The sequence below is a fragment of the Apis laboriosa genome, unplaced genomic scaffold (genome assembly GCF_014066325.1).
Source record: "Apis laboriosa isolate Shangri-la unplaced genomic scaffold, ASM1406632v1 scaffold34_cov151, whole genome shotgun sequence".
NCBI classification, from domain to species: domain Eukaryota; kingdom Metazoa; phylum Arthropoda; class Insecta; order Hymenoptera; family Apidae; genus Apis; species Apis laboriosa.
This window is the reverse complement of record NW_025222928.1, coordinates 4,259,072-4,270,500: the sequence shown is the minus strand read 5'-3', so window position 1 is coordinate 4,270,500 and position 11,429 is coordinate 4,259,072. Positions and strand designations below refer to the sequence as shown.

The 11,429-nt window shown below is 23.2% G+C and overlaps 2 protein-coding genes and 1 long non-coding RNA gene across 5 annotated transcripts; 1 reads left to right on the top strand and 2 right to left on the bottom strand.

Annotated features, from left to right (window-relative positions):
• Positions 1 to 2,683: 2,683 nt before the first annotated feature.
• Positions 2,684 to 5,108, bottom strand: LOC122715134 (probable maleylacetoacetate isomerase 2). Its single transcript, XM_043937063.1, has 5 exons — positions 4,957 to 5,108; positions 4,581 to 4,632; positions 4,243 to 4,391; positions 3,951 to 4,155; positions 2,684 to 3,869 (listed from the first exon to the last, which is right to left on the bottom strand). Exons 1-5 carry the CDS (start codon positions 4,972 to 4,974, stop codon positions 3,640 to 3,642), a joined length of 654 nt encoding a protein of 217 aa, XP_043792998.1. The 5' UTR covers positions 4,975 to 5,108; the 3' UTR covers positions 2,684 to 3,639.
• Positions 5,109 to 6,875: 1,767 nt separating this feature from the next.
• LOC122715135 lies at positions 6,876 to 7,617 on the top strand. Its single transcript, XR_006346787.1, has 3 exons — positions 6,876 to 7,027; positions 7,282 to 7,477; positions 7,557 to 7,617. It is a non-coding gene; the product is annotated as an uncharacterized LOC122715135 (long non-coding RNA).
• A 78-nt stretch (positions 7,618 to 7,695) lies between these two features.
• Positions 7,696 to 10,021, bottom strand: LOC122715133 (scaffold protein salvador-like). 3 transcript variants are annotated; one of them, XM_043937061.1, is made up of 8 exons: positions 9,904 to 10,021; positions 9,412 to 9,557; positions 9,145 to 9,221; positions 8,955 to 9,082; positions 8,655 to 8,888; positions 8,358 to 8,579; positions 7,981 to 8,286; positions 7,696 to 7,908 (listed from the first exon to the last, which is right to left on the bottom strand). In XM_043937061.1, exons 2-8 carry the CDS (start codon positions 9,500 to 9,502, stop codon positions 7,818 to 7,820), a joined length of 1,149 nt encoding a protein of 382 aa, XP_043792996.1. In that variant the 5' UTR covers positions 9,503 to 9,557; positions 9,904 to 10,021; the 3' UTR covers positions 7,696 to 7,817. The 3 variants fall into 3 exon arrangements, with proteins under 3 accessions (XP_043792996.1, XP_043792997.1, XP_043792995.1); XM_043937062.1 differs by lacking the exon at positions 9,904 to 10,021 and having other exon boundaries at positions 8,358 to 8,573; positions 9,412 to 9,651; XM_043937060.1 differs by lacking the exon at positions 9,904 to 10,021 and having other exon boundaries at positions 9,412 to 9,650.
• Between the last annotated feature and the right edge of the window lie 1,408 nt (positions 10,022 to 11,429).

The following is an 11,429-nucleotide window of genomic DNA, read 5'->3' as shown; positions in this document are numbered from 1 at the left end:
CGGAAACAGGAAAAACAGGAAAACAGATGCGTTTGTATTGCGATGTTAAGTAACGTGTTAATCCCAGTTCTTTGGTTTATCTCGTATTTTCTGAAACGAGTTAAACTGAAGGATCGTGCGAGTATAATTCTATAGATATTTTCAAAAAATATATATACATATATATATATCGAATGACAAAAGAGCGCAGAAATATTATTAAAATCAAATTAATATCACCGTCATTATTATTATACTCGTTTTAACTATCTATCGCGAACTTTGCTGTTGCTGTTGTTCTTGTTTAACGTATCTTACGTTCGGAATAGCATATCATTCTGAGTATACAGTACCAGAAGAACTGAAATTATGGTTCTCGGTGCATTTCATCAGCGTACAAAACAGAAAAAGATGCTGTTCTTACTAGTCAATATAGATAAGGGAATGTATTTTTTTACACGATTGATTTGTAATAAAGATATTGAAAACGAAAGAAAACTAATCCAGTTTAGATAGAGGAAATATGAGAACGCTTATGTTATTTAAAAAAAAAAGAGAGAGAACAAAGCGATATCGATGAAACTTTTATAAAACAGATCAACGATTTTCCTTTTTTTTCATTTCTAGTTTATTTAGCTAAATTTCTTTCAGTTTTAAATTGTCATCTATTGATTGGAGCATCTTGCAGTGGAACAAAATTTTTGAATATATAAAACTTTTTCACCAGGTAAGTTGTATATTCTATTTTCTTTTCTTTATTTTTTTTGTATTCGTCCATCTTTTATTTTCTTTTTTTTTATCTTATGATATTCTATTATATCTTTCTTAATAAATCAATTATCAATTGATACAGTCAAAACATATTCTTTATTCGAATAATAAATGCACATTCACAAGTGTATTTATAGTCTGTTAACAGCGTTTCTTAGCTTCGCATCTACAAATTAATATACATACACTATGACACAGAATTTATTATTCTTTATAAGCAATGAACGTACATAATTCATTTTCACTTACAAAATATCTATATGCATATCATGCCGGTGATTCGTTTTTGTTTAAATTTTCATGATGTATCGTTTGCATTCGTTATTATTATACACACATACTCGCATTTGCTTCTTCTATAAAGTTTCTCACGCATCCTTTTATAAATGTGTACGTAGCTCTATCTAACTAAATTCTACTTAGGACCATCGGTAAAATGAACTTCTAAACATTATTGCCTTTAGTTCATCCCACTATACAATGATTCTATGTTGCGTTTTTTTTTTATTAATTTGTTTGTAAAACAAATATTCATTATTATTACTATTATTATTAAGTACTTTCCTGCTTCTGACTCTCATATATTCACAAACAAGTTAATGAAAAAGTGGTATATGCTAAAAGTAGAATTTTTAATTTTATACATAAAAGAAAAAAAAATATTTTCTAGAGAAATGGAGAATTAATTGTTATCGCATCAAAGATGAAATTATCATTAGATGCAATAATATTTATACAATAATAATTCCTCGAATTTTTCTTATATATTATCCTATATTAAAGATAGATTAATGATTTTTTCGCTTGAAACATTCTCCATAAAAATTATCCATTTCTCTTTCTTGCTTTAATATGTAATTATTATAAGAATAACAAATATCACGAAGATTACAAAGAAAAATTTAGATTCTCTTCATTATGATCACGACACTTCATTAATATTCATCACGATCTTACATCATATATTGATTAAGTGTTTCACGATATACTTTAATAACGAAAAAATCGAATTGAAGAATAAAGAATAAAGAAATTTTTTGTGCAATTACGCTTGAAGAATAACGCTTGTTTGCATTCTTTCCTTATGCATTTTCTATAACCTCTATAAAACCTCTGTAAAACTTGCAATACTTATTGAAACGATCAGCCATCTCGAAAATCTAACAATTCGATTTTCTACATGGAATACTCGAATTTATATTATGTATAAAAATTATATATATTATTATCTAATCATATCATTTATATAATGTATACAATTCAATTTTAAATATGTTTCAGTTCTTATTTTCGCTTTATATTAGAATATAGAATATAAACGATTTCTGCATACAATTACAATTAAATGATTGCATGAAGAAACATGCAAACAAACATCTCCTTCATTTTTATATAGTACGGTATTCAATATTTTAAATCAAGAATAGTTTTTACTTTCGTAGAAAGTAATAATAAAAAGGAACCCGGCAATAAGGAACAATGCCGACATTATTGATAAGTTTACTACATATACTGTTTTGTCTTGACATTTTTGTTATATAATAAAAGTATTCTCCATGTATAAAACTACAAAATATATAGAAGTTATACATATAGATGATACAATAAAAAATGTATCTCTATATTTCAAAGATTATTCTTTGCAAAAAATATATTGTAAAGTTTTAGTTATGCTTAATATTAAAACATAAAAATATTTTAAATAATTTTATTAATTATCACTTTTTATTATTTAAATAAAAATCGCATCAAATTCTTCAAATATATAATTTTCTTCATGGAATGTTTAAAAAATAATTATAACTTTGTATACGTTATGAGCGTGTATTATAAAATAAAATCGAGTACTATCATTCTATTTTTCAACGCTAAAAAATATGTAAAATTCAAATTTAATTTCATTAAAATTTTTAAATATTTACTTATGATATACTTTACAAAAAAAAAAAAAAAAAAACGAAACATACTCAAAAATATATTTAAAGATAAAGCTTTAGAAAAAGAAATTTGATTTGTACTTTTTATTTCTCGATATTATTACGGAGTTTGAGCAGATTGCATTCCCTTATTACACGTTTCCTCTTCTATTTATTCAATGTGTGAGTATGTGTGTTTGCGATGTTAAATCTGCTACTTTATACTCAGTAAAGAATTTCAAGTTATATTTAATATTATTTAATAGCAACACTTTTCCTTAATCTAAGCAAGCTAAAAATAATTGAAAAATTATATCATTAAAAGTGTATAAAAAGTAAACTTTTGATTTCAGACAACAGAACCTATTTATAATAGGTCAGTACGTTTTACAAAATAATATTGTAAGTATCGTACGAAGAAGAATTTTGTTAATTTTGATTTTATATATATAAAAATTAATGAAAAAATATAACAAAATTAAAAAGGCCAACATTTTTATCCTCTGAATAAGTACAGAAATGGAACAGTGTTTTTTATTTGAAATAGATAGCATATCATGCAATTTGATTTTGATAAATAACTAAAAATTATTATAGAATTCAATATTCTATTTTACACTGTTTACCATTTCAATACTTAAACGTAGTTCATAAGTGATAAAAGGTGTAATACAAAATATGTGTATAATATAAAAAAGAAAAAAAAAGAAAAGATAAATATTTATATAAAATATATGACAAATGTTTCTACAAAATTGAATAATAATTTCAATACATTAATATACAATGTATAATTATAAAAAAAGAATTAATATACATATTATCATCTTGTTTTGTTATAATTATATATTAGTAACTTTTTTGAAAGTAAAGTTGCATCACCTTTTGCCACTATAGAACTACACCATATTAGACCACTTCTCTTCCTGCTTCCAATAAATTAAAAGAGGAAGAGAGTGGTCTGCCTTGCTTGCTACTTGGTTGCCTCTGGAGGACAATCAGGCTGATTATTTGGATGAGCAGCAGTAAAAGCTGGATGATTTTCTAAATGACGATCTACCCTTAAAATTGTTGGAAAAGGTCGTAAATCAACAAGAAACCTTCTTGCATTAAATATCTGCGGTATTAAGCAACAATCTGCTAATGTGATTTCATCACCTACACAGTATTTTCCTGCACTTGATGACAATAATTTTTCTACAGCTGAAAAATAACAATATTTATATATAGTTATATTTACATTAATATATTGCTGAAATTATTTTTATTTCCATAATTTAATACCTGTTAAACCTCTAGTAATCCAATGTTGTGCCCATTCCTTCTTACGTTCTTCTCCAACATAAATTAACACAACTAAATTTTGTAATGGTTGAATACCACTAGCAATAACTTCACAAATTTCTCTGACGCGTGCTCTTTTCACTGGATCTGCAGGCATTAAAGGTCGATGTGGTCTGGTTTCTTCTAAGTATTGTAAGATATTTAACTGCAATGAGAAAACTTTCATCTTTAATATAATTCTTAATATCACTAAATAACATAAAGAAATTTATATGAATATTTATACACTTACAGATTCTATTAATGTGTGATTGTCAATATGAAGTGCAGGTACCTGCTCCATTGGATTAATTTCACGAAATTCATTAGAATGTTGTTCTCCACCACCTTTTATCAAGCTAACTGGTTTTATATCATATGGAATTTCTTTTAAATTTAATGCTGTTAAAAAAATATATATAATTTTATATAAACATTAAATATACATGTTAAAAATAAAGAAATCAAAAAATTATAATTTTATTTCTATTAAGAAACTTATTTTATTTTTAAAAATAAAATATGAAATTTTAATAAATTCTGATCCTTTTATTTATTATTTCCAAAATTTAGCGAATATTTTTCACTCACCAATTCGCACTCTCCACGAACAAGAACTCCGCCAATAGGAATAGAGTATTGGCTAAAAATTCAGAAAAAGAAACGAGATAAATACTGCAACACATTTTGCGATGTTTACTGGCTTCAAATGGCACGTTGACGGAAAGTATACATACATTAGTTTATCTAAGACCGGTGAAATATAATCAGATTTAAGAAAAGAATAAAATAATAAGGATAAGAAACTATAAAAGAAATTAATAATTAATAAAAAAATGCATTTAAAAAAACAGTATTTTTTAATCGAATGTTTAAAGAAATGATCTCGTTGCAAATAAAGAATTGATAATATGAGTAAGACTGTAATAATGTCGGATTCAATGCATTAAAATGTTAATTTGCTTACCTTTCCCATAACGGACATCTCGTCAGGCTTTGATGGACGGATTCGCCTGCTTAATAATTTTTGTCCAATTATTCGAAACGACGCTGTGACTCGCGAATCTCTTCGAAATTATTCGGTATCCGTTCAACGCGCGAAATCACTCCTCCCTCCCCTTTTATTCGATTGCCAGACATCCCATTCCACTGTCTCATTCCAGTCTGGGGTTCACACAACCAATCACAATCCACTTTCCGATAGGAAACAGTGCTGTATAACAGGAAAAACCTTGAAGATTGATGTATGCATAAAATTTTACAACTTCATATATTTCATGATTTTATATAATTATTACTATAAAAATATTATTTTACCTTAATATACAAAATTTAATTTATAATTTTTTAATTCAATTTAGCACGACAAAATATTTATATTCATATATTTCTTTATATAAGTAAAATAAATAATCTAATTATATCTAATTATTCAAAATTACAATCTTGTTTTCATCGAAGAATAATCTATCATATGTATATTAATAAGAATATAAAATGTGAAACCTGTACATATGTGTATATATACATTAATATCAAATTATAATTCCGGTATATGAAGGTTAATATAAAAACACACGAGTTAATTTTTAATTATATTTTATACTTATTTTAAAATATATATAATTATATATGTTTATATTATATATATTTTTTTATGTAAGAAATAATAAATTTTTGTTAATATTATATTGTGAGATAATTGCGAAAACTTAAAATAATAATAAATACGTATAAAAATATTTTATAATGTTGACGTTAAATTTTAAAAAAATAAATAATATTAAATATTTTTTCATTCAATTTCATCAAAATCTAAATAGAATTTTTAAAAAATTAAAATATGTATATGTATATATTAATTTGTAGTTCTAATTATGATAAGTATATTCTATTTTATTTTCGTATTGTTATTTTGCATTTTTACTATTATTTACAAAATATTCTTTTAGCAATAAAACATTTCTAATCATTTTATTTTTAATTTTAATGATGGAATTTAAAATAATTTAATTAATATTAAATTTTATATTCATTTTTTAATATTGTATAATATATTCGTAATATAATAACATATATTTTTTTAAATTGCTATTATTAAGACATATTGAAAAATATAAAAATATATAAAAATATATATATATTTCATATAATTTTTTTACAAAAATAATAAAATTCATATTTTACAAAAATATACAGAAAAACGAAAATATTTATATAAATTAACATATATAAAATATATATACAATATATATAAAAATACAGAAATATATAGTGTGTATATATAAAATATATATATTACATTTAAAAATATATAAATTATTATTTTCTTTTTTTTTTTATTCAAAAGTCCTTATATTTTGGTCCATAATATTTATCATTAGTATTGTTACAATTTGTATAGTACATAAATATAGAAGAGGAATAGAATTGAATAGAAAAGACAAAGATATGTTAAAAATTATAAAATCAGCATCATCTCTAGAATATTGCAAATGAATTAGATATAAGGTAAGAAGAGTAAATAATAAAAGAAGGATAGGGATAATACAGGAATTAATCGTTATTGCCATCTATCGAGTATCAAAGACATGTTAAGTTTGAACTTTCCAAAAGATGGCGATATTTGTTCATTATTTTTAGAAACATTTTTAGAAGATTATTTTATTTTTGATTCTAATCTTTCTTTATTCTATCTTTGTAGAATTGTCTTTGATATTCAAAAAGTGATGACACTGATAGTTAATTTTTACTACATTTCTAATCTCCGATTAATTTATTTTTCTTATCTTACACTAATTTCATTTGCGATACTCTGAAGATGGCGCTGATTTTTATTCTATTTTTGTTCTTCTCTTACTATTTGCTTTTCTTCCGTCTATATTTATTCAACAATTATAATAATAGAAATACTTGTTGTCACTTACAAATCAAAAAATGATAAGATTTTTTCTTTGTAATAAAAAAAAAAATAATTTGTAATGTGTATATATATATATATATATATATTTGTCATATAATATAGACATTAATATTAGGTAAGAAATGTAAATTTAATTTATTTAATTTTAAAAAAGTTTAAAAAAATTTTTAAAAAAATTTAATTTTTATGAACATTATATATTATATATACATCATATATTATATCTTATATATGCATGCTTACATAATTTTAAATGATATGATTGAGAAAAAATATAATATATGGTTAGAATATTTTGTTAAAAACAAATTTTTAAAAATTAAGATCATTTTCAAATAAAATATATATTTCTTATGTATATAATTATAGTAGTTGAACAATACACAATACAATATGTTGTATAATATGTTAAAATTATTATTACAACGATGTCTACCAAAAAAAGAAAATTATCCAAAAATTCATCAATATTTAGCTGGAATATATGCATTTAGTGCATGGACTGCTGCTATATATGTGTTTTATCTATCAATACACGAATCCTTACCTACAACTCCAGAACGAAGTATATTATTTTAAATAAAATAACTTAAATATTATTCAATAATTTTATATAAAATAATTTGAATTTTAAATTTTTATAGGGCAAAAATTTACAGAAAAATTAGAAAAAGGAAAGAAAATAGAATATATAAAAATTGATGGATTTAATATAAATTCTAATGAATAAAAAACATACCAATATGAAAATTCAAAATGAATTTATAATAAAATAAATTTTTATCACAAAAATGTTTTTATTAAATTCAGTTTACTAACAGAGATCTATAAATATAGTTTAATAATTTCTTTTTATTTGTAGAAATTATTTATAATATATAAACTTTATTTTAGATAGAGATTATTTAAGGTAGAGATTGTCGTAAGGCAATTGCTCCAGAAGTTTCTGGATTCAATTCCTTTAATCTTTGTTCCATTTCACATAACAAAGCTGACCTAAAAAATCATATAATTAAAAAGTTTATGATATATTATGTACTAAAATAAAAAAAATATAACTTAACAAACCTATATTCTTCATAACGCATGACAACTTCTTCTAATTCTTGTTTATATAATCTAGTAAGCATAGCATTAAAACAGTCAAGTTCCGGTAAACGAAAAAGTTCCCACCGTAATTTACGATCTAATGCTACTGATGCTCTACTGTATACATATAACCAATGAGGTATTTCTTCATTAAGGTATGGATTAGCTGGAACTAAAACACTGTGGGAGTGAAAATGTGTGTGGCGCGGTGGTGATACAACGCGTACTGCTTGTATTTCATGAGGATAACATGGATGCTCATATTGTGCTTGTCGCGTAATATGACTATAAATAATATAATTTTTTTATAGAAATTATAATATATACTTTTAATTTTAAATTGCTATAAAACTTACTTAACATAATAAACACCATATTCTGGTGATTCTATTCTTTCCCAGCCTGTAGGTAAGCCTTCTTTTTCAAGAGGATGAGACCAATGAGTAGTTTTTGTATTGTGATCTATATAATATTTTCTACCTCTAAGAGTGAAATCCACAGACCATCCAGGAGGTAAAGGAAGTTCTTCTTGTTGTTCATTCCTAGAACTTGATCTTTCTGAATGGCAACGACTATATCTTAAAAATATAAACATAAACAAAATATGCATACTTTTGATAATTTTATAAATCTTAAGTATAATACTTTTCTACCCTGTATTTTGACGATATGCAGAATGATTATATTCATCATAACCTGAATCAATATCAAAAGGTTTATAAGGTATTTGTGGTGTTTGAACCCGATCTAAATGATATTCAGATCCAGCATATTGATTAACATATGTATGAGATATAGCAGGTGAAAGTCCAGAATGATACATTGGAGTTGCAGTACGAGATGAAATTCCATCTCTTGTACTAGTATTGACAGAAAGACTGGCAAATCTAAATAATATATTGAAAATTTTATTTTAACTTTAAAATTAAAATATATTTTAAAAGATAAATTACCTTTGTGCTAAATCTGGTACAGAACTATTAGGAGTATATTTTCCTTCATGACTTCCTAAACCTACTGCACTCATTGTTGTCTTAGTATTTCCAAACTTTTGTACCATACTGGGTTGTTGTGGAATAGACTACATAAAAATTATTTGTTATTTATGTACAAAAATTGTACACGCAATTGCTATTTATTTACCATAGATGTAGGAATAGTTGAATGATTATTACGATTCCTTGTTCTTCTATTTGGTTCAGTTGTCCATACATTAATAACTAAAAGTAAATAATAATTATAAAAAAATAAATAAATAATATATTTTAATATTTGATATAGTATAATAATAATAAAACAAATAAAGCAATAATAAAAAAAAGAATATAAAAACTATATTATCAATATAAAAATTTGTTTTCTATAAATTAAATTCTAAATATGACATAATAATACGTAATGATATCTTACTTGGCATTTCAGGTGGAGTTTCTTTCTTGACATATTTACCAACAACTCCTTCTTTAATTGTTCTTAAATCCTTATTTTTTCGAGACAACATAATGGAATAAATATTTGATCGAGCGACAAACCAATAAATCTTCGATATTTATAACCTACAGTCACGATATTATATTCGTAAAACTAATGAAAATATATTCCAAACATATAATGATGTGGTCAAAAATAACAAATTATTCATTTTATATATTTGTATAAATTTGTTTTAATAAAGACTCAAGATTATTAAAAATTGCTTAACTAAATTATATACTTGTCACATGTATATGTCTTTTCATAATATGAACGTTCGAAAAAAAACTATTTCAATTGACGACGCTTTAGATATATCAACAATTTATAATATTAAAATTTGTTTAAATTTTTTTGTTCAATCAAACAATTTTTTGTCAATTATTTGAAATTTAAAAATTTAAAAAAAAATTAATCTCATATACATACATTCAATATTTATAGTAAATTATTTCATTTATGTGTCAATTTGACATTATGATATATGTCAATTTGATCAATATTACGAACTGTCAATTTGATATTATGATATATAAATTTTTTCGAAGAGAGTAAAAGTGAGTTAACTATCATAAATTCATAGATTAGTAATACAAAAACTGATTTTTAATTCATTTAGTATATAGTTCAAAAAAAATTTTTTTTCATTATTTTTATATAGATATACATATAATGTATTATAGATGAAAATTCTGTCTCATATTTCTCTTTTTTTATTTTATATTTGTTATATTTTATATTTTAAGGTTATTTCCATAACCTATCTCAATACGTCAATAGTTGATATATTGTGCATTAAAATAGCTTAATTTATATATTCATTTGTTTACAAGATTAATATACATTTTTCGCTATATAATGTATGTAGATATATATAATAAATATATTTTTTTAATTTTATTGTATTATTATTGTTTATATGGATATTGCTTTTTTAAATGAAAATCTTATACAATGAAATAAGAATTTCTAATTTTGATATTAACTGAAAACATTTTTCATTTTTTATGATAAAGTACATATTATGAACGATTTGTAAATATTAAAAGATAAATATTTAAATATTTTTTTGATAAACAAGTATGTTTCATTATTATTTTATTATTTATTGTTTTTGTTTAGCATCTTATATTTTTTTTTAAGTCTTGATAATTTTGTTTCAAGCTAGAAAAAAAACACATATAGAATAGAATATTCTAGTAATATATCTCCAAGCAACAGCTATTTTAGAGTATAAATAATTATTAATCTTATTGAATTACTGTTCTCAAAATTTATTATATGAATAGCTAACCATTCTTATGTGTAATATGACAAGGATAAATTAATCAACTTTCATTTATGTTACTCTTTTTACATTCTAAAATCAACTGTACAACTGTTATGTTTCTAACAGTGATTAATATGAGTATCTGAAGTATATCTATTAAGTCTATTTACAATGAAATTATATCCGCTATAATTCGGACTAATCATATATATTGAGGTTGTTCACTTGTAATTTGCACGAGAAAAAAGAAAACTAATATAATCGCTAATGATTGCATTGTAACGATAAATATGTACGATAGACTATCACAGTGTAGCTCGCGTTTGTAATCGTAGAATCTCCTATTGTTCTAATCTTTTGATTATATTTGTTTTTCTTTTTGCCGCAAAATATGGAAGTACTTATTTGCAATTGTTTTGTATCCAATTCTGATAATCATGCTGTCATACAAATGCAGTATTTACGATATAAAAAAATACTAATAGATACTATCATTAGAATTTCTTATTATAGTATATTTGCAAGTGTATTAAAAACTAAGTTAGTCCAAATATAATAATTATCAAAATGCTTTCATATTGTTGAAAGAATAAATGGATACTTGCAAATTTATATTTAAAAAAAAAAGAAAAAAAAAAAAAAAAAAAGAGGAAAAAAATAGGCCACGACAAATTTTTAGTAATCT

Bases quoted from the DNA above. Each gene is read 5' to 3' on its own strand.
- LOC122715133 (XM_043937061.1), bottom strand. From the start codon at position 9,502: ATGTTGTCTCGAAAAAATAAGGATTTAAGAACAATTAAAGAAGGAGTT. The intron at 9,083-9,144 runs GTAAATAAATAG...ATTTTTATGTAG, and splicing joins CAACTATTCCTACATCTATG to TCTATTCCACAACAACCCAG. The intron at 8,580-8,654 runs GTAGAAAAGTAT...TATATTTTTAAG, and splicing joins GCATATCGTCAAAATACAGG to ATATAGTCGTTGCCATTCAG.
- LOC122715134 (XM_043937063.1), bottom strand. The intron at 4,156-4,242 runs GTAAGTGTATAA...TTCTCATTGCAG, and splicing joins ATCACACATTAATAGAATCT to TTAAATATCTTACAATACTT. The intron at 3,870-3,950 runs GTATTAAATTAT...GTTATTTTTCAG, and splicing joins GATTACTAGAGGTTTAACAG to CTGTAGAAAAATTATTGTCA.